We start from the raw sequence: 22,993 nt of genomic DNA on the forward strand, positions 1-22,993 counted from the left end.
CGTTCATAGTAAATGTCCCTTCCTCTCTGAACTTTTCATTTAACTGTCAATAAATTTCCAAATAACTGGATGTTCCACTCCAAGTTCGCATTGTAATCTCCTGTGGGTAGCTTCTGCATGATTGTTTGTTCTGTCCTTATTGTTTAAAATTCTTTCATATAAATTCCACATTCCAACTGGAAAAAGCAGTGGACGCCTACCATTTCCTCTGCGTAATCTTCTACCTACATAGTTGTCCTCGAACCCTCGAACCAATCCAGCAGCGGTTGCAGTTCATCTGGAAACGCATCAGCCAAATGTTAATAGCTTCATCGATGTTTTCAATCGGAATAAATGAAAGACCAATTATCATTTTAGCTCTCGAAGAAAATTCCAAGTCGATGTTATACTTACTCAAGTGTCCCAAACTGGCAAGATGTTTTCTCATATTTTTGAGCCAGGTGAAAAAAAATCCCTGGATTTCTGCAGAAGGAAAATGCTACTATAAACTTTTTAAATTTGCAAGTTCAAAGTCACAGTTGACAATGTCAGGGCGGCATGTAGGCTGTATTTCCAGAACCATTTCAAATAATTTCAAATCATATGTTGTTCGTAACTTATTTGGAAGTTAAGCATGCAATAGTGGGAACACACCTTTATGTATTTCCCCTAAAATAACATAAACTTGTGAAAATAGAGGTGGGGAAATTTTGAATGTTCCATCAACATATAACTTTTTTGAATGTTTTAGAAATCTGCATTCCTTTTCCTTCCAAATATAAGAATTCTGCAGGTGGTGCAACCGCTGTCGGCTTGTAAAAATTGTTCATCATTATATTCATTAACAGAATATGTTTTACAGCTATCTGGAATTGCAATTTGGAGTTGCCGATGTTGGACTGGGGTGTACAAAGTTAAAAATCACACAACACCAGGTTATAGTCCAACAGGTTTAATTGGAAGCACACTAGCTTTCGGAGTGTCGCTCCTTCATCAAGTGATAGTAGAGGGTTCAATCCTAATGCACAGAATTTATAGCAAAAATTTACAGTTTGATGTAACTGAAATTATACATTGAAAAATTGATTGTCTGTTAAGCCTTTCATCTGTTTGAATACCATGATAGTTTCACTTCTTTCATGTGTAAATCACAAACCTTTTTTAAAATGTTGCATTCTCAGGTTAGCTGTTAACAATGGGTAATAGCTAGACAATATGTTGAAGGTGTTAGCCCCCTGTGTTGTCTGCCTATACTATGATGTTTAGATTGATTCTAATCTAAAAAGTGAGATAACGGAGTTTTACATGAATGCATGCAGTTTATGAGTAAAGTACAATGTAACTCTGCAAGTACAAATTCACCCCACAAAATATATGTGTGCATGCGGGTCTTTGTCTGTGAGTGTGTGTATCTGTCGGAATTGGGGGTTGTGAGTGTGTGTGTGTGTAGTGAGTGTAAAGTGTCTTAAGTCTGTGAGGGGGTGCTTGTGTGAGTGTGGGAGTGTGTCTCTGTAAGGGTGTGTATAGGTGTCTGCGCGTCTGTGTATATGTGTGTCCATGTATATAGGTGTGTGTGTGTGTGTGTGTGTGTGCGCGCGCACAGTGCAATGGTGGTCACCTGTAATGTGACATGAACCCAAGGTCCTGGTTGAGGTCCTCCCTATGGGTACTGAACTTAGCTATCAACCTCTGCTCGGCCACTTTTCGCTGCTGCCTGTCCCGAAGTCTGCCTTGGAGGATCCCACACACACACACAGGCACTACTATACACACATATACACAGACGCGCACACAGACACACACACACTCCCACATGCACCCCCTCACAGACTGAAGACACTCTACACTCACTACGCACACACATACACTTTCTCACACTCACAACCCCCAACTCAGACACACACACACCCATACACGCGCATATTTTGTGGGGTGAATTTGTACTTGCAGGATTACATTGTACTTTGCTCAAAAACTGCATGCATCATGTCGAACTCTGAGCTCAGAAACTGCATGAATTCATGTAAAACTCCGTTATCTCACTTTTTAGATTAGAATAAATCTAAACCTCGTGGCATAGACAGACAACACAGGGGGCTAACACCTTCAACATATTGTCTAGCTTTCACCATTGTTAACAGCTAACCTAAGAATGCAACCTTTTTTTTAAAAGATTTTGTGATTTACACATGAAAGAAGTGAAACTATCATGGTACTCAGACAGATGAAAAGACTTAACAATCACTTTTTCAATGTATAATTTCAGTTACATCACACTGTAAATTTTTGCTGTAAATTCTGTGTGTTAGGATTGAGCCCTCCACTATTACCTGATGAAGGTGCGACGCTTCGAAAGCTAGTGTGCTTCTAATTAAACCTGTTGGACTATAACCTGGTGTAGTGTGATTTTTATCTTTGGAATTACAAGTTCTTCTAAATTTCTTGGATTTACTGAGTAAGCAGCAATTTCTTTCCTTGTCCTACAAACCATTTTCTTCAGTGCTCTGTTGTTAGGCAGCATTCCTTGGCAAGCTTCCAACAAATTTTCTCAGCACTCATCAATCATTTGTAATCTTCCCTCTACAGTTTCAGCAGCTCGTACTTTTATCTTTGAAATAACGGTATCTCTTTCCACCTTAGATGCCAAAGCTGCATGCGAATGTTCATTAATTTGTTTGACTAGGTCACCATTTATAACGTGAATTCGAGCTTTGCAAATGTCCTTCCTCTCACATCTCCAAAACTTGTTATCTTATCAGCAGCATATCTATCAAATACGTACATATAGCCATTGTATGAGCACTTTTCCTTTCCATGTTTTGACAAAATTGTTGATGGCATTTTATTGGGTTATATTTTCTTTGTTTTTAGAAATTTTGAGGAACCACGGTTGATAACTAGTTATTTTAATAATAACTACAAACTACTGGAAACTACCCATTTAATAATTCTCCGATTATGTTGATTTTCGTTGATGACTACTGTATATCTGCGCCAAAACAGTTCTGTGCCTAAATGGGTCTGCGGCAAAATGGGCTGTGCCAAACAGGCCATGCCAAATCGCTCACACCAAAATGGCTGCGCCAAATGGTCCTAAACCCCAACAACTTAGCTCTGTTGGTTTGTGAGCTGATGTAGCCTGGAATGCTTTGAGGAATCATTGAGGCATAGACTAGTGTATCATCTCAGGAAGGATTATGCATTCATGTGAAGCAGAGAAAGATAGATTTCTACAGAGGGAGAATGGAGCAATAAGAATAGTTTTTGATTACCCTACAAATAATTGGCAGAGTTTGAATGACTGAATGAAAGGAAGAACATTTATTTAGCCTATTTCCATGGTTCTAATCACCATTTCCTCACAAAGGCATGACCCCACCCCATGATGCCTACTCCCGCTCCTGCTGCCTCAGGCTATCTGCTTATAAGGTCTCACCTTCCCATGTTAATTTAGTTTGAGGTAACTGATTTTGTTACCTGTACGCAGGCAATAGGCATTCACTTTGCAGCCCTATAAGTAGGAACTGCCTGAAAATGTAGTTGTCAGGTTAGGAGATCCATGTTTGCCATATGATTCTCTTCAAGTAAATACTTATAAAGATCATATGCAGGTCTATCCTGCATTGCCTGACCATCCAACTTTTAAACTTACTGAATTGTCCTCAGACCTGACCACAAAGAAATTAGTGTGGAACTGAGAGAGTGTTGCTCTATCAGAACTTCCATCTTTCAGATGAAGTCTCCCGTCAATGCCCTATCATTTGGTCATGAAAGCCTCGTGGCACTACTTGGAAGAAGAACAGGGATTTTCTCCAGAGTCTGGTTAATATTTATCCCTCAAACAATATCACAAAAACAGTTTATCTGATTATCAGATTGTTGTTGCTTGTGGGAGCTTGCTGTGGGCAACTTGATTGCTAAGTTTCCTCCATGATAACAGTGCCTTAACTTCAGGAGTGCTCCATTAGCCAGAAAGTACTTTTGGCATGTTCTGTCATTATTTAAGGTGATACACAAATGCAAATTTTTTTTCTTTTAATATTTTTGGATTAGGCCTTTCATTACTGGCATCTTTCTTTGCTGCCGACGCAGCTTCATCTTTTTCTCGTATGAAGGAAGCATGGATTTCATTCTGGGAAAGCTCAATGTAGAATGCACGTAAAAGCAAGTCCTCAAGTCCATAAAATAATTCAGAGGTAGCATGCACTTCAGTAATTGAATGGCAATTACTACTTGCACCACTTCTCACTTTTTGCAGTGTCACCTGACCATGATTCATTTGATATTTTTCTTTTCTAAGTGGAAACTCACAGGTTTCAACTCTTACTCCCACACCTACCACAGAATGTCGAACGGGTGGCCTTCCTTTGGGATACTACCTCAGGCCTTGAGTTGGACCGGGCCATCAGCCTGGAGAAGCTGCTGGAGCAGTACAATGGACACCAGCCATACAGCCAACCTTTGCTTGGCTTGTTTAAGGTAAAAATACAGTTGAAAAGGCTTTGCTGTGACTTGTGGCTATCTGCTTTAAATTGTGCGTCAAAGGGCAAGATTCCACATAGAATCCCTACTATGTAGAAGCAGGCCATTGAGCCCATCGCGTCTTCGCCACCCCCTCCAAAAAGCAGCCCACATGGACCCACACTACCTACCGTAACTCCATAACCCTGCATTTTAATAGCTAATCCACCATCACGATCCTGGACACTGAGCAATTTAGCATGGCTTGCACATCATCGGATTGTGGGAGGAAACTGCAGCACCTGGAGGAAACCCACGCAGACATGACGAGAACATGCAAACCCCACATAGACAGTCACCTGAGGGTGGAGTCAAACCTGGGTCCTTGGTACTGTGAGGCAGCAGGGCTAACCGCTCAGCTACTGTGCCACCCCATGGAGTGTCACTGAGTAGTCACACTGGCTTGTCCACCCTGCATCGTCAGAACGCCACAGATGGGGGCTGGGGCAGAAAATCGAGGCTTACAATTTGAAATGTTATGTGGGTTCTGTTTGTCTCATTCATTCCTCGAAGCTTACCCCTTCCGAGTTTCCATCCTCCAGACAGGCTCAGTATAACTGAGCTAATTTTACCCCTCTCCAGATCGCAGACTCAAGCCTGACACAAATTGCAATACCGGTTGAGTGATGCACAAAGATTGTGCTCCTTTTTTGGCGCCTGCACTTTCTGCAGTGCATCTTGTAGACAGTACACGTTGCTGCAACTGAGTGTCAGGAGTGGAGGCAGTGGATGCTTGTGGATGTGTTGCCAATCAAATGGCATGCTTTGTTTTGGATGCTTAGCCTCTTCTCCATTATCTTGTCCATGATCAAGCTTTGAAAATGTGTTGCTGGTTAAAGCACAGCAGGTTAGGCAGCATCCAAGGAACAGGAAATTCGACGTTTCGGGCCAGAGCCCTTCATCAGGAATCTATGGAGGTGTACAGGGACTGGATGTCCATCGTGAAGATAAGGCGTTGGGGACCGGGGAAGCGAAAATCATGGAGGAGATGGAGGGCGTGGGTGGTGTCCCGAACGTAGGTGGGGAGTTCTTGGACTAAAGGGGACAGAACCGTGTCAAGGTACGCGGAGATGAGTTCGGTGGGGCAGGAGCAGGCTGAGACGATGGGTCGGCCGGGGCAGTCGGGTTTGTGGATTTTGGGCAGGAGGTAGAAACGGGCGGTGCGGGGTTATGGGACTATGAGGTTGGAGGCGGTGGATGGGAGATCCCCTGAGGTGATGAGGTTATGGATGGTCTGGGAGATGATGGTTTGGTGGTGGGAGGTGGGGTCATGGTCAAGGGGGCAATAGGAGGAGGCGTCTGCGAGCTGGCGTTTGGCCTCAGCGGTATAAAGGTCGGTGCGCCAAACTACTACCGCGCCTCCCTTGTCTGCCGGTTTGATGGTGAGGTTGGGGTTGGAGCGGAGGGAGTGGAGGGCTGCACGTTCTGAGGGTGAGAGGTTGGAGTGGGTAAGAGGGGTGGACAGGTCGAGTCGGTTAATGTCGCAGCGGCAGCTGGCTATAAATAGATCGAGGGTGGGTAAGAGGCCAGCACGGGGTGTCCAGGTGGATGGGGTGTGTTGGAGGTGGGAGAAGGGGTCGTCAGAGGGTGGGCGGGAGTCTTGGTTGTAAAAGTAGGTACGGAGGCGAAGGCGGCTGAAGAATTGTTCAATATCTCGCCGCGTGTTGAACTCATTAATCCGAGGGCGTAGGGGAATGAAGGTGAGGCCTCTGCTGAGGACTGATCTTTCATCCTCAGAGAGGGGGAGGTCTGGAGGGATGGTGAAGATCCGGCAAGGTTGGGAGCTAGGACCTGGTGTGGGACTGGAGCTGGGAGTGGGGGCGGGGTTAGGGGCGGGGGCAAAGATCGGCGTAGGGGCGGGGTTAGACGTGGTGACGAAGCTTGGTGTGGGGGCAGGGTTAAGCGTGGTGGCGGGGTTACGCGTGGTGACGAAATTCGGTGTGGGGGCGGAGACACCTGAAGTGTTGCAATCATGCAGGTTAGTGATGTCAGTGGGGGCGGTAGTGGCTGCGGCGATGGCAGCCAAAGGGGCGGAAATGGTTGTGGCGACGAAAGAGCCATTGTCATTCCCGGTAGCCGCGGGGGTCGCGAGTCCGTCGGCGATCTTCCTGGCGATCGTGGAAGCGGTTGTCTGTGCGGTGATCGTCGGGGCGGTTGTTTGGGCGGCGATCGCGGAGGCTGCGAGGTCAGTGGGGGCGGAAGTGATGTCACGGTCGTCGTCGGCCGTTGGTGCTGCGGGCGCTGTAGCGGCCACATGTGTAATGGCATCCGACAGGCCAATAGAAGATTCTGGAACAGTTGAGGAACCACGAGTGTGGGGGTAAGTACATGAAAGTTTTCGGTACTTACTGTCTTTAATTTTTGATATGGCTAGGAAGAACTGTTTGTTTAGTGTATGGATTCTTCTGTAGATGAAGAACAGTAGAGGTCCTTTGCAGGTCTGTGAGAGTGTTGTCCTGAGCTGGGGTAGGGCTGATTGCAGGGAACGTAGGTAGCGACACATGACTGCAAGGGTGGAGCGGAGGATCCGGCGGGAGGTTTGTTGCTGGAGGCTTCGCATTTGTTGTAGGTACAGGTTGTCCTGGTTGGGTCCAAATTTTGTTGGTTGGAATGTAGTCCGGAGTCCATGTGGGATCAGTCGGTTCCGTAGGCAGGTGCTGAGGAAGGAGATGTGGCTGTGGTAACGGGTCTGTTTGAGGACGTGGCTGAAGAGCTTCTGTGCAGAGGAGATGACGTGGGGGGTGCAGTGAGAGAGAGACTCACTGAAATCCTTGTAGAGGGAGGAAGAGAGCTTCTTCAAGGAAGGCATCCTTGCAAGAGGATTCGCAGTAGGTTAAAATCTTCGAGTAAAAAGTGAGGTCTGCAGATGCTGGAGATTAGAGCTGAAAATGTGTTCCTGGTTAAAGCACAGCAGGTTAGGCAGCATCCAAGGAACAGGAAATTTGACGTTTTGGGCCAGAGCCCTTCATCAGGAATGATCAAGCTTTACCTTAACAACATATTTTTTGTATACTGATTTAAACCGAGTTGAAATTTAGTTGCCTTGTTTGAAGTTCAAAATGAAAATTTTTCTTTTCTTACCTCATATCTTCAAGTCCATTGGTACAACTTCATTAAAGTCTGTTACTAATGGGAGACTCCTTTGATATGTGATCATGTCCTCCTCTATGTTTTTCATATTATTGATACCTTCTGGAAATTTACTGAACTGGTTTTCCCTTACTCTTGCATTCTTTAATTGGGGTTTGAACCTATGTGGAGATAGATGGGCAAGCTGCTGATGTTATTTTGAAATAGTTAGCTTTTTTTTAACTTTTTAGCTCCTATTCCCTAATGCTACTAATACTTCTTTAATAATTTGATTTGAGAAACGGGGTCTCCTTAAAAGGATACAGTAATGTCAATGATTGTGTAAATTGTAAAATTGAATGACTTCCCAAAAACAATTACCTTATTTTCCATATGCATTTTTATTTGAGCCTTTTGCATAGATGACTCACTTGGTACCAACCTCATACACAGTTGTGTTAATAATGTGCCTTATCCTGGTTATTTTACATGGAATGATCAGTCTTTTCATTCTTTCATTCACCAAGGTGCCTGTATCATCACTCCATTTGAGTATGATCCATCTTTCAAATTGGCGCTTGCATTCCAATTTAGGACATCCTCAAAATGCCACTACAATTGAATCCTTCATTTCCTCTGTTACTATTGAATGTCTCATTTGTGTCAAGAAAGCTGCTGCAAACTAATATTATCGTACGGCCTTCTTTTGTTAAAGGTTTCTGACATTTGTTCCAAAGGTGTGTTTTATCTGAAAGTCTAACCCTTTTTTTAATGTTTTCAATTCAACAAGGTAAAGACAAGCACTGAATTAGGATTCTCAAAGAAAAATGTTTGCAATCTTGCATACATTGTTCTGTCAAATATCCATCCAGTTTTTAAAATTTATCAAAGTCTGACAATGCCTCATATCTATTTAATGTCAAGTTTCTCATAAATTTGGTCCATAAATTTTGATAGAATTTCCAAATCTTCCTCATGTCCAATTATTAAGCCCCTCGCTCTGAAGATAATTTATGATTTTTGCTTCTCATAGTAAATGATTGTGCCAAGTTCATACTTAACATTTTCCTCCACAGGTGCACTTCATGTTACAATTAATTTTAAGAAGGTAATTCACAAGAAATCAGTGGAAAATCACACACTGATACTTCACACTTGGTTTCAGTCATTTTTCTCCAAAAGAACTCCAGTAACAACCTTCTGCCTGAAAGACATCTTTCTTCCTGATAGAGTTATAGAGATGTACAGCAAGGAAACAGACCCTTTGATCCAACTTATCCAATGCCGACCAGATATCCCAACCCAATCTAGTCCCACCTGCCAGCACCCAGCCCATGTCCCTCCAAACCCTTCCTATTCATATACCCATCCAGGTGCCTTTTAAATGTTGCAATTGTACCAGCCTCCTTCCTCTGGCAGCTCATTTCATACACATACCACACTCTGCATGAAAAGGTTGCCCCTTAGGTCTCTTTTATATGTTTCCCTTCTCATCCTAAACCTATGCCCTCTAGTTCTGGACTCCCCCACCCCAGGGTGATCTATTTATTCTATCCATGCCCCTCGTGATTTTATAAACGTCCATAAGGTCACCCCTCAGCCGCCGACGCTCCAGGGAAAACAGCCCAGCCTATTCAACTTCTCCCTATAGCTCAAATCCTCCAACCCTGGCAACATCCTTGTAGATCTTTTCTGAACCCTTTCAAGTTTCACAACATCTTTCTGATAGGAAGGAGACCAGAATTGCGCGCAATATTCCAACAGTGGCCTAACCAATGTCCTGTACAGCTGCAACATGACCTCCCAACTCCTGTACTCAATACTCTGACCAATAAAGGAAAGCATACCAAATGCCACCTTCACTATCCTATCTACCTGCAACTCCACTTTCAAGATGCTATAAACCTGCACTTCAAGGTTTCTTTGTTCAGTAACACTCCCTCGGACCTTACCATTAAGTGTATAAGTCCTGCTAAGATTTGCTTTCCCAAAATGCAGCACTTCACATTTATCTAAATTAAACTCCATCTGCCATTTCTCAGCCCATTGGCCCATCTGAGCAAGATCCTGTTGTAATCTGAGGTAACCTTCTTCGCTGTCCACTACGCCTCCAATTTTGGTGTCGTCTGCAAGCTTACTAACTGTGCTCCCATATCATTTATATAAATCATTTATATAAATGTCGAAAAGTAGTGGACCCTGCACCAATCCTTGTGGCACTCCACTGGTCACAGGCCTCCATTCTGAAAAACAACCCTCCACCACCACCCTCTGTCCTCTACCTTTGAGCCAGTTCTATATTCGAATGACGAGTTCTCCCTGTATTCCACGAGATCTAATCTTACTCACCAGTCTCCCATGGGGAACCTTGCCGAACGCTTTACTGGAGTCCATATAGATCATATCTACCGCTCTGCCCTCATCAATCGTCTTTGTTACTTCTTCAAAAAAGTTTGTGAGACATGATTTCCCATGCATAAAGCCATGTTGACCATCCCTAATCATTGCTTGCCTTTCCAAATACATGAGTAAAAAGTGAGGTCTGCAGATGCTGGAGATCAGAGCTGAAAATGTGTTGCTGGTTAAAGCGCAACAGGTCAGGCAGCATCCAAGGAGCAAGAGATTCGACGTTTCAGGCTAAAGCTCTTCATCAGGAATCAAATATATGTACATCCTGTCCCTCAGAATTCCCTCCAACAACTCGCCCACCAGGCTCACTGGTCTATAGTTCCCTGGCTTGTCCTTATCACCCTTCTGAAACAGTCACATCACGTTAGCCAACCTCCAATCTTCCAGCTCCTCACCTGTGACTATCAATGATACAAATATCTCAGCAAGAGTCCCAGCAATCACTTGCCTAGCTTCCCACAGAGTTCTAGGATGCATCTGATCAGCTGCTGGGGATTTATCCACTTTCATGTGTTTCAAGGCATTCGGCACTTCCTCCTCTGTAATATGGACATTTTTCAAGATGTCACCATCTATTTCCCTACAGTCTATATCTTCCATGTCCTTTTCCAACTGTAAACACTGATGCAAAATACTTGTTTAGAATCTGCCCCATCTCCTGCGGGCCCACACAATGGCCGCCTTGCTGATCTTTGAGGGGCCCTATTATCTCCGTAGTTACACTTTTGTCCTTAATGTAAAAAGGATTCCCTTTGGATTCCCTTTAACTCCATTTGCCAAAGCTATCTCATGTCCCCTTTTTGCCCTCCTGATTTATCTCCTAAGTATACTTCTACAGCCTTTATACTCTTCTAAGGATTTTTTTGATCTATCCTGACATATGCTTCTTTCTTTTTCTTAACCAAACCCTCAATTTCTTTCATCATCCAGCATTCCCTATACCTACCAGCCTTCCCTTTCACCATAACATGAATATACTTTCTCTGGTCTCTCATTACCTCCGTTCTGAAGGCTTCCCATTTTCCAGCTATCCTTTTACCTGGGAACATCTGCACCCAATCAGCTTTTGAAAGTTCTTGCCTAGCACTGTCAAAATTGGCCTTCCTCCAATTCAGAACTTCAGCTTTTAGATCTGGTCTATCCTTTTCCATCACTATTTTAAATCTAATAGAATTATGGTTGCTGGCCCCAAAGTGCTCCTTCACTGACACCTCAGTCACCTGCCCAGCCTTATTTCCCAAGAGTAGGTCAAGTTTTGCATCTTCTGTAGTAGGTACATCCACATACTGAATCAGAAAATTTTCTTGTATACACTTAACAAATTCCTCTCCATCTAAACCCCTGACACCTATGGCAGTGCCAGTCTCTGTTTGGAAAGTTAAAATGCCCTACCATAACCACCCTATTATTCTCACAGATAACTCAGATCTCCTTACAAATTTGTTTCTCAATTTCCCTCTGACTATTAGGGGGTCTATAATACCATCCCAATAGGGTGACCATCCTTTTCCTATTTCTCAGTTCCACCGAAATAACTTCCCAGGATGTACTTCCATGAATATCTTCCCTCAGTACAGCTGTAATGCTATCCCTTATCAAAATCCCCACTCCCCCTCCTGTCTTGCCTCCCTTTCTGTCCTTCCTTTAACATTTTTATCCTGGAAATTAAGCAGCCAGTGCCCATCCCTGAGCCATGTTTCTGTAATTGCTATGATATCCCAGTCCTATGCTTCTAACCATGCCCCTGAGTTTATTTTTCTTCCCTGTTAGGCCTCTTGCTTTGAAATAAATGCCGTTTAATTTATCAGTCCCACCTTGTTCTTTGCTTTGTCCCTGCATGTCCTGACTGTTTGACTCACTTATTTTTCAACTGTACCAGTCTCAAATCAATCTCTTTCCTCACTATCTCCCTGGGTCCCACCCCCACTTTACTAGTTTAAATTCTTCCGAGCAGCTCCAGCAAATCTCCCTGCCAGTATATGAGTCCCCTTCCAATTTAGGTGCAATCCGTCCTCCTTGTACAGGTTACATCTACCCCAAAACAGCATCCAATGATCCAAAAATGTGAATCCTTCTCCCAGACACCAGCTCCAAAGCCATCTGCTTTGTCCTCCTATTCCTGCCCTCACCAGCTTGTAGCACCAGGAGTAATCCAGATATTACTACTCTCGAGGACCTCCTTTCTAAATTCCTGCCTAACTCTCTGTAATCTCCCTTCAGAATCTTGACCTTTTCCCTCCTATGTCGTTGGTTCCATGCCTTGTATCATGGCCTCGTGCTGGTCTCTCTGTCCCCCTTGAGAAAATTCTGCACCCTCTCTAAGACATCCATGATCCTGGCACCAGGGACGCAAGACACCATTCTGATTTTTCGCTGCTGGCCACAGAAACGTCTGTCTGTACCTCGGACTAGAGAGTCCCCTAACGCAATCAATTGCTTGGAACCCAATGTACCTCTCATTACATTAGAGCCAGTCTCAATACCAGAAACTTGGCTATTCGCGCTACCTTCCCCTGAGAATTCATCACCCTCTACATTTTCCAAAACAGCATGCTTGTTTGAAATGGGGATAGCCACAGAAGACCCTTGCACTACCTGCCTACCTCTCTTACCTTACCTGGAGTTAGCTCATCTATGTGACTGTATCTGAGACTTTCCCCCCTTCCTATAACTGCCATCCATCACATCCCCTTGCTCTTGTAAATTCCTCTTTGCCTCTAACTGCCTCTCCAACCGATTCATTCGATCTGATAGGATTCACAACCAACAGCATTTAATGAAGATATAGTCCTCAATAACATGTAAACTCTCCCTAAACTCCCACATCCGACAAGTAGAGCATATCACTCAACTAAGGACCATTTTTGCTTCTTTCAATCTACAGACCCAGAAAATAGCATTGTCTTACTCCTCTAAAAAACATTGTTCCAGGTTAAATTAATACTTATGGCTTATATTTTAAGTTTAATCAAGAGACATTGCTCAATAAAACATATAATCAAGAAAGAACCTGCTCTACTCAATACTGCAGACTTATTTGAAGGCCACACTTAAAATCTACTTATCTGCTTCTGTGCCATGACCGCTTCCAAACAGGTTCACCCAAGATCATTTGTGAAGTTCACTGTTTTTTAATTTTCCCAGATGCACTCCAATGTCCAGTGATACATGAATTCAACAGCAAAGGCAGTAACTGCTAGCTGTCAGTTAGCAATGTGGGTTTTCTTTCTCTCTTTTTCTCTCTCTGTCTTCTGCACTGACGTCGCCATGTGCTTCCTTTGTCTGATCTTCTTCCTTTTAGAAGTCCTGAGGTTTTCACTTGTTTTTTCTCCAAAGTTCCAAAACAATGCAATAGCATATAAAACAGTAATTGCTGCTCCTGGAAATCTAGGAAATCACCTCCAACACCTAAAATATCTCAAAAAAGGAGTAGCTGTTACAGCCAGAAATTTATCCCATCCTCCATCTTCGATAACTCAGAATCCTCTGCTCCACATTAAGCAATCTTCCTCTGCTGTCATAGAATCCCAACAGTGCAGAGAGACTATTTGGGCTATTGAATCTGCACTGATCCTCCCACACCTGTCCCCATCCGTGTAACCCCACAATTCCCATGGTTTATGTACCTAGCCCAGGCATCCCTGGATACTATGGGCACTTTATTGGGTCATAGAGTCATGGAACTGTACAGAATGAAAACAGACTTTTCGGTCTAACATGTCCATGCTGGCCAGATTCCTAAATTAATCTAGTCCCCTTTGCCAGCATTAGCCCATATCCCTCTAAACCCTTCCTATTTATGTACCCATGAAGTTGCCTTTTAAAACTTGTTATTGTACCAGCCTCCACCACTTCCTCTGGCAGCTCATTCCATACACGTATCAATCTCTGGATGAAAAGGTTGTCCACATCCCTTTTTAAATCTTTCCACTCTCACCTTAAACCTGTGCTCTCTTGTTTTGGACTTCCCTACCCTGGGGAGAATACCTTGACTGTTTACCCTATCTATGCCCCTCATGATTTTATAATCTTTATAAGGTCACCCCTCAGTCTCTGGTGCTTCAGGAAAAATAGCCCCAACCTTGCGTTGCTAATCCACCTAAACTGTGTAACTTTGGACTGTGGGAGGATACACATGGAGAATGTGCAAACTCCACACAGACAGTTGCCTGAGGTTCGAATTGAACCCAGATCCCTGAGTCATTGAACCACTGAGTCACTGTGCTATGTTGTGGTATCACAGTTAACAGATCTCAAGCCAGTAGGTGAGATTGAAGTCAAGACACATGTGTTTGCTTTTTGAGGGGAGAGTTTATTGACTTCCTCAGTCTTACCCCTCTGTTTCCATACTCTGTGTCACATCTGCTCCCTATGTCTATGTGCTTTTGACAATGAATATACATTTCCTGTTTCTCTTTACCTTGAATAAAGACCTTGAAAGTGTGATAAACCAGATATTAACAGGCTGGCTGGTGATAAACTCATCTGAGCATTCAGGGAAATAATTAGCTTAAACTTTATCTTCAATATACACAGTTACTGCCTTGCAGTCATACCCTGCTAGCTATCTCCAGAAAAGTGTTCAATGTCATGTAGTGTCTATTCAATCAAATTGCAAGAAAGTGCATTTATCTCACTTCCAGCTGATCAAAGTGTGCACTTGACCAAGATGAGTGGTAAACCATGGCGGCCAGAAAGGCATTGTGTTCTGCCAAATCCCCATCGTAACTTTGAGAGAAACTCTGTCAGAAAATTGGCTATACTGTTACTCTGTTTGCTCCTGATCATAATGTGGTGGCTCAGTGGTGAGCACTATTGCCTCACAGCGCCAGGGAGCCAGGATCGATTCTAGCCTCGGCGACTGTCTGTGTGGAGTTGATGGGCCAAATAGCCTGCTTTCCACACTGTAGGGATTGTATGATTTCCCACCTCCATTCGGGTTCTTGGCCCTCCCATATATCTCTCTCTCTCTCTCTCTCTCTCTCTCTCTCTCTCACACACACACACACACACACACACACACACACACACACACACACACACACACACACACACACACTCTCTCTCTCTCTCTTTTGGAGGCTTTGAGTTATAAGGAGAGGCTGTTTTCCCTGGAGGGTCAGAGGCTGAGGGGTGACCTTATGCAGGTTTATCAAATCATGAGGGGAATGGATAGGGTGAATAGCCAAGGTCTTTTCCAAAGGATAGGGAAATCCAAAACTAGAGGGCATAGGTTTAAGGTGGAAGGAGAAAGGTTTAAAAGGGACCTGAGGGGCTACTTTTTCATGCAGAGGGTGGTAAATGTATGGAATAGGCTGCCAGAGGAAGTGTTGGAGGCTGGTGCAACTACAATATTTTAAGGGCATCTGGATGGGTATATGAATTGGAAGGGTTTAGAGGGATATGGGTCACATGCTGGCAAATGGAATGACATTAATTTAGGATATCTGGTCAGCATGGATGAGTTGGACCGAAGGGTCTGTTTTTGTGCTGTACATCTCTATGACTCTGGTATGCCAAGAAAGATGAAACAACTACCCACATGAGGCTCATGGGTGAGCATTGTGCCTCATAAGTGATCTGGATCTCAAAAGCGGGTGAGAATTTCTTCCTGGATAGGAACTTCTATTGTAGGGCCAATCTGACTTTGGAAAGGGTAGGTGAGTTCCTGGCCACATAATCACTGCTCTACCGTGGGCAAGCTAGTGAGTGAATTTTTGTGGCAGGTTGTCTCCAAACAATCCTGCCAAAGTGGGCACTTGTGCCAACCTGTCAGCCCCCCTCCCCCATGATATGAAGGTGCCCTGCCACTGACCCTTATCTGCACAGTCTTCAATAGCTGAAAAGGTGTTGCTGGAAAAGCGCAGCAGGTCAGGCAGCATCCAAGGAGCAGGAGAATCGACGTTTCGGGCATGAGCCCTTCTTCAGGAAGAAGGGCTCGTACCCGAAACGTCGATTCTCCTGCTCCTTGGATGCTGCCTGACCTGCAGAGCTTTTCCAGCAACACATTTTCAGCTCTGATCTCCAGCATCTGCAGTCCTCACTTTCTCCTCGACAGTCTTCAATAGGCCAACCTGTCGGGACAGTTGTGTGGCATTGAGGGTTCCTTGCTGCTATCTTTAGGGTAAAGCTGCATCATAGGTTTGCCAAAGTTATGGATCTGAAAGTTTGACCAGCTTTTTTGCTGACTTTGTCCCACGTCTGACTCGCACAGGTAGGAATGCTCCCACTCAACATCATCAATGTTCATCTTCAGTCCAAATCAGACCTTGGAGTCGGGGCAGGCACGCCACAAAACACCCTGCCAGTGAACATGCTCCGAGCGCATCTTGCAGGTATTTCTATTACTTTTATTTTACTTAATTTGATTTATTATTGTCACAAGAAAAGGTTTATTTCAAGTGCAGTGCAGGCAGATCTGACCGTACCAAGTGCATGAGGGCAATAAGAACAGAGTAAGGAGTACAGTGTTACTGCTGCAGAGAAGGCACACAAAGAGCAAGATAGAGTTTAAAATTTGAGAGGTCCATTCACGAATCTAATAACAGCAGTGAAGAAGCTGTTCTTGAATCTTTTGGTAGGTGTGTTTAAGTTTGTATATCTGCTGTCGGTCAGAAGTGGTTGGCAGAGAGTATAACTGGGGTACGAGGAGCCTTTGATTGCTTTCTCAAGGCAGTGGGAAGTATAGATGGAGTCAGTGGATGGGAGTTTGGCTTGGGGTTGCAAGAAAAGGCGTGTTGAGATGATTTTAAAGGAAGAAACATAGAAATGGGAGGAGTAGGCTGTTGAACCTGTTTCACATTTGGTATAGGAAAGCACAGCCGGTCAGACAGCAACCGAGAAGCACGAGAATCAATATTTCAAGCATAAGCTCTTCGTCAGGAATGAGGGGGTGGCTCAAGGAGGCTGAGAGATAAATGGAAGGAGGGTGGGGCTGGGTGGAAGGTAGCTGAGAATGCGATAGGTAGATGAAATTGGGAGGGAAGGTGATAGGTCAGAGAGGAGGGTGGAACAGATAGGTGGGAAGGAAGGACAGGTAGGTGAGGTCAAGAGGGCAGTGCCAAGTTGGAAGGTTGGATTTGCAATAAGGTGGGGGGGAGAGGGGAAATGAGGAAACTGGTGAAACTCACATTGATCCTGTATGGTTGAAGGGTTCCAAGGTGGAAGATGAGGCATTCGTCAGGTGGTAAGGGTTTAGCGGTGGAGGAGGCTCAGGACTGCATGTCCTTGGTGGAGTGGAAGGATGAGTTAGGGTGTCCAGCAATAGGGCAGTGGGGTTATTTCGTGCATGTGTCCTGGAGATGTCTGTTGGGGAATGGCTATCAATAGTTTGTCAATACTCTTAGGAGGTATAGATCATAGAATCTCTACAGCAGGACATTCAACCCATCGAGTCCACACCAACCTTCTGAAGAGCGGTGCACCCAGACCCACTAACCTTGCATTTCCCCTGGCTAATCCACCTGGCATTCATATCCTTGTTTGGCAATTTAGCATGGCCACTCCACCTGACTGGCACATCTTTGGACTGTGGAAAGAAACTGGAGCACCCGGAGGAAACCCACGCAGATATGGGGAGAATGTGCAAACTCCACACAAACAGTCACCCAAGGGTGGAATTGAACCCAGGTCCCTGGCGATGTGAGGCAATAGTGCTAAACGCTGAGCCACCATGCCACCCAGTTGTGGATGTACTGACTGCTTAGGAGGCTGTCAACCCTTAGCATTTGCTGAATCTGGGAAACTAACCTTGATTTCCCTGCTCCAGGGGCGATCAGATGGCGTACCTTTTTTGTAAAGTTCACAAGTTAAGACAATTGATAACCAGTGAGGAGGAAATATGGGCAGAATTTCATTATTAACCAGTAAGTTCTGGAATAGGGGAAGCAGATCCACCAGCAACTCATAAAAAGGAACCTGGAGAAATAATTGAAAGGGGAATGTGTTCAGACTAGGGTAGTGAGTGATGGCAACTATTGGACAGCTCTTTCAATGGGCATAGACAAATGGGCTGAATGGTCTAATTTGGCACTTTAGGATGCTACCAGAGGTTTAAACAGAGGAAAAAAGGAATTAAGTTCTGACTAATTTAAGTTGCTGAGCTGAAGGAAATTCTTTTGCTCTTTCCAGAACAGAAGCAGCTCATCATTTTGGGGCATTTTGGTTTGCAACCCGATGCCATTGAGTTCAATATACTGAGAGAGAACCACTTCCAACACTGCGTTCCCTGTGACATAAACACCAACATCAGCAGCAAGGACAAGGATAGTGACTTCACCCAGGGCAACATCTGGTGGAACCAAGAAGTTGCAAATGCTTACACAGGTAAGACAAATGTTGCTACCCCACCCCTTCCTGTTAAGAAGCAAATCATTATCATTCACCAGATAGTCTCCTCTGATAGCAATTGAACCACGTTCAGCAGCAAATGAAGAACATGCATTGAGTCACTTCATTCTGCGAATAAATAATTTTGAGAGTAACTTAGTTCCAAAACTCATTTCCCTTGTCTCATCCCTGCTTGACATGCAAAAATAATTTGATGGACTGGCTGCTCCCAAGCATAATGTGACAGCATATCCCCTCTCTGAATGAGAAGGAGCAGATTTTGAACCCTGCTTCAGATAGTCTAGGCAAGGGGAGACCAGAGGCCAGATGTTGAACCCGGGCTTGGAAATTGGGATGGGTGCAAGTAACGGCTCTCAATCATGCACAATGGTGCTTTAGGAATGTGCACTGTAATATTCAGTTCTCCAAACAAAAGGCTGGAATTGAGCTTGTATTCTGACTATAAAGATGCGAGCTGCTGCTGTGAACATGGAATTATTGAGGGATCGGACGTAATTTTTGTTTTTACTTTTTAAAATAACCACAGCTATATTGACTGTGGCACAAAGGGACAGTGGGAAGGTAATGCCCTAGTGGTATTATCAGTGGACTGTTAATGCAGAGACCCAGATAATGTTCTGAGGACCCAGGTTTGAATCCTGCCAAGTCAGATGGTGGAATTTCAATTCTGTTTTTTAAAAAATCTAGAATTGAGAATCGAATGATGACCATGAATCCATTGTCAATTGTCAGAAAAACCCATCTGGTTCACTAATGTCCTTTAGGGAAGGAAACTGCCATCTTTACCTGGTCTGGCCTACATGTGACTCCAGATGCATATGCCAATGCGGTTGACTCTTAACAATTAGGAATGGGTAAATAAATGCTGGCCTAATCAGTGATGCCCTCATCCTGTGATTAAGTTTGTTTTAAATGTGTTGGCAGCAATTATGGGTTCCTTCTGGAGGAGAGGAGATCTCTTGTGCCTTCTCCCTCACTTTCTGCCCTGAGCACCTGTGTGCAAGCTCACCAACACAGTGTGCTTTCGCTGCCAACTGGAAATGCAAGGCAGTTCAGAAACAGGGGCCTTTAACAGACCCCTGAAATTACAGTCCTAAACAGGCTGCCTCCTACTTCTTGACTTGGAGACCAAGTGGCACACCCAATTGCTTTTGGCCCCTTTATAAAGCCAGCCCCAACTCAAAGAGCATGCATTCAGTCAGAGGTTGACGTCTTACAGATGTGGATTCCCTTTTGTCATCCTGTTGTCCTTGCCAACACCATTCCATCAGAACTCCCCCTTCAGCCTGAGCACTGAAACCCCTGGCATATTTAAAAATTTCATTCATGGGATGTGGGCATCACTACCTGGCCTGGCATCTATTGCCCATTGCCTAATTGTCAACCATGCTGCCATGGGTCTGGAGTCACATGTAAGCCATATCAAGTGAAGACAACAGATTGCCTTCCCTGAAGGACATTAGTGAATTGGACGAAACTTTTATGACAATGGTTATATGGTCGCCATTAGGCTAGCTTTTTAATTCTTGTACTGATATAGACTCTTCGGTTCAACCAGCCCATGCTGACCATATCCCAAACTAAACTAGTTCCACTTGCCTGCCATTGACCCATATCCCTCCAAACATCTCTTATTCATGAACTGTACTTAACAAAATGACATTTGAACCTTGTAGCTGTCCCCACATTCACCACTTCCACTGGAAGTTTGTTCAACACATGAACGGTTGTGTAAAAGATTTCACCTTTTGTCGTCTTGATGTATTTCCCCTCTCACCTAATGCCCCTGAGTCTTTGTTTTCAAATTGAATTCCAATTTCACCATTTGCCATAGTGGAATTCAGACCCATGTCCTCAGAGTATTAGCCTGGAGTTCTGATTACTAGCCTAGTGACATTAGTCTTACTGATGGTCATATAGTGGTAGTCATGCTATCAGCTGTTGTAAAGATGGTTACAGGCTTGGAAAGAACATTCACATAACATATTGTCAGACTGTTAATCAGTCTGCAAATCCTTCTGCTATTTCACATTATTCCCAAGCAAAGAGTACAACAACAGCTGTTACTCCATTTGGGTCCAGAAAGTTCATCCGATTATTTTAATATCCTATGTGCTTCAGTGCACGAAGGCCGAGATTGTTGCTAAGCCAAGCAATCTTCACGAGATCTTGTTAAATGGAAAAAAAATCTCTTGTTGCAAATTTGTCCGTGAAAGTCTGAGATTGTTCTTGAATGTTGTCTCAGCCTAGCAGAAACCCGTGTCTCATTTCTTTCTGCCTTTCCCAGGGAGATGGGGGGTGATTCGACAGGGCCTCAACAGCCCCTGGATTCCAGACGGTTGGAAATGGGGAGGAGTCGTTTCCCAGCATTGCCCAGTTTGGATGGAGATCTTCACTGATGAGGAACAAACTGTGAAAATCGATTTACACTGAAACAGCTGTCAAGAGTGATGGAGAGAATGGGCTAGCAGGATGACTTCAAACAGTTAGTTGTTTGGTTTCCAATCCAATAATTCTGCCACGATGCAGGCTGTTTCACTGACCGGATAGAATTCAGATACCAGCAGACAATGTTGGGTTCATGTAAATCTCTATCACTATGCAGACTACAGGGTACTCATAGTAGTCCCTTGACATGGAAAATATTGATTTTGACAACTGTATGGTCGTCTGGTTAAAATCTTTTTGGACGCTGTCTGAAACTTCTCAGAAGACCCTCAAGTTGGATCAGAGTTGGATTTTAATTATTGACTTTGGGCTTCTGGATAGCAGAGTGATCCAACACTGTCTTAGAAAGCCTTCGATACAAATCGATTGAAAACGGAGAGGAATCTCAATACTGGCTCTTCTTATCTTGGAGATCATCATAACGACTGACCTTAATGGATGTCAGTAGATTTTCAGATTCTGGTCTGCATTCCACAGGATGCACCTTCCAGGTTAGTTTAATTCTGTTGTCCATTCCTTTTTTTTGGGAAAATGCCAACAATTGCTCATCAAAACTGGAGCCAGCATTATAGCTCAGAGTATATCCAGTGATATGGCCACTCTCCGTGTTTCCCGCAAGTGATGTCGAACATCACCCTCCAGGAGTCATCGCTATGTCTGAAAAGTTCGTTCTGTTTTTCTGCAGCCTGACTTGCTGTATATTTCCCCATTTTCTGTTTTTTTTAATATAGATTTCTAGAATTTACTTTTTGTGTTTGACACAATCTTCAGATTTCTCTTCCTCTCTCCTGAATATAAAGCCCATCTTTAATTCTTCAGATTCTTTCTATAAATGGAAGGGTTTTTTTTCCCCCTAGACATTGGCAGCTCTCTCATTCCAGCATCAAATGGTCATTCTCTATCAGTGAGCCTGACTATGAAGAATGAATGGGATTTTGGAGCTATGAAGGTGTCAGTATACCTTCACAGCTTGTTTCTCAGCAGAGACTGCTAGAAAGTGAAGAAAATCAGGAAACTTAATCTAGTTACACAACTTTTTCACAAATCTCTTAAAACTATGCAATGAGTATTCCACTTTCCCACAGACAATAGGACTCAACTCTTACTCTGTTAAACCACAAACTGACTTAATGTAACTTGTTTGCACCTGATGCACTTTTATTCAGTCATTCAAAGCTATGCACTTTATGTTTACAATTATGTTTGTTGTTTGACAGTTTGCTTCACTTTTAGTGACTGTTGTCATTTCTTTTGCCTGTGTTAGAATTAATATCACCACAAGGTTTAATGGCAGGGGGCTTCCTAAATTATTGTGTTCTGATCATTCTTTATTTCCACTTTTATTTAGATGATTGTTTGTTATTCTTGTGTGTAACCAACTGAATCACTGAGCTCTTTCTTACTGATCTTCCTCTTCCCCCATTTCATGGGATCCCTACTGTGTGGAAGGAAACCATTCATCCAACTGAATCCACAAAAACCCTCCGAAGACCCACTCACTACCCTATAACCCTCCATATCCTGTGGCTAATCCACCTAGTCTGCACATCCCTGGACACCATGGGTAATTTAGCATGGCCAATCCACCGAAACTTGCACATCTTCAAACTGTGGAAGGGGGAGAATGTGCGGTCTCCACATAGACAGTCGCCTGAGGCTGGAATTGGATCAAGTCCCTGGCACTATGAGGCAGCGGTATTAACCACTGAGCCACCATGCCGCCCAAGTTCTTCGACAGTCTTAGGAACAAGTTAAGTTGCACAAGTTGGGTAGAAGAGCACTGCTGAAAAATCACAGCAGTAACCAGGACTTTTACTCCTTGAAAATGGGAATTTAAAATTGTTTTAAATATGTATTTTATTTTCTGTTCTGTCTTTTGCACTCATCTGGTGTCGATGTGAAACACAACCAGGAGTAACATAGAACATGAGTAAACCAAGCCCCGTCTCCCCCTCACACAGGTCTTAGTTGTTACTGCTGAGTAACACCTGCTTATTTCTGCAGTGTAGTATTTCTCACAGCTATCTTTGCAGCCCTCCTGAGAACGGACTAACGGTTTACGGACAATGCAGTACCATTTACTCATGCTTGGTAACAGAGTGGTTACTAACTGATTTTAATGGAAGGAAACCTTCAGTCTATTTACCTGGGCAGCATTCGGATCCACGTCATGGATGTGAAAGAGCAGCCCGCTATTTCACTAAAGTAGAGTGCCAGA

The 22,993-nt window shown here is 43.9% G+C and overlaps 1 protein-coding gene across 1 annotated transcript in view; it reads left to right on the forward strand.

Moving 5' to 3' along the window:
- The window catches only part of LOC132824016 (endonuclease/exonuclease/phosphatase family domain-containing protein 1-like), a 65,901-nt gene extending 42,908 nt beyond the window's left edge, over window positions 1-22,993 (forward strand). Inside the window, exons 5-8 of the mRNA XM_060838245.1 lie at window positions 4,324-4,458; window positions 16,193-16,313; window positions 18,109-18,303; window positions 20,615-22,993. Coding sequence (XP_060694228.1) covers window positions 4,324-4,458; window positions 16,193-16,313; window positions 18,109-18,303; window positions 20,615-20,760 — 597 coding nt within the window. The 3' untranslated portion in view covers window positions 20,761-22,993. The remainder of the gene's footprint in view (window positions 1-4,323; window positions 4,459-16,192; window positions 16,314-18,108; window positions 18,304-20,614) is intronic.

Source organism: Hemiscyllium ocellatum, chromosome 17, assembly GCF_020745735.1.
Source record: "Hemiscyllium ocellatum isolate sHemOce1 chromosome 17, sHemOce1.pat.X.cur, whole genome shotgun sequence".
Taxonomy (NCBI): Eukaryota; Metazoa; Chordata; class Chondrichthyes; order Orectolobiformes; family Hemiscylliidae; genus Hemiscyllium; species Hemiscyllium ocellatum.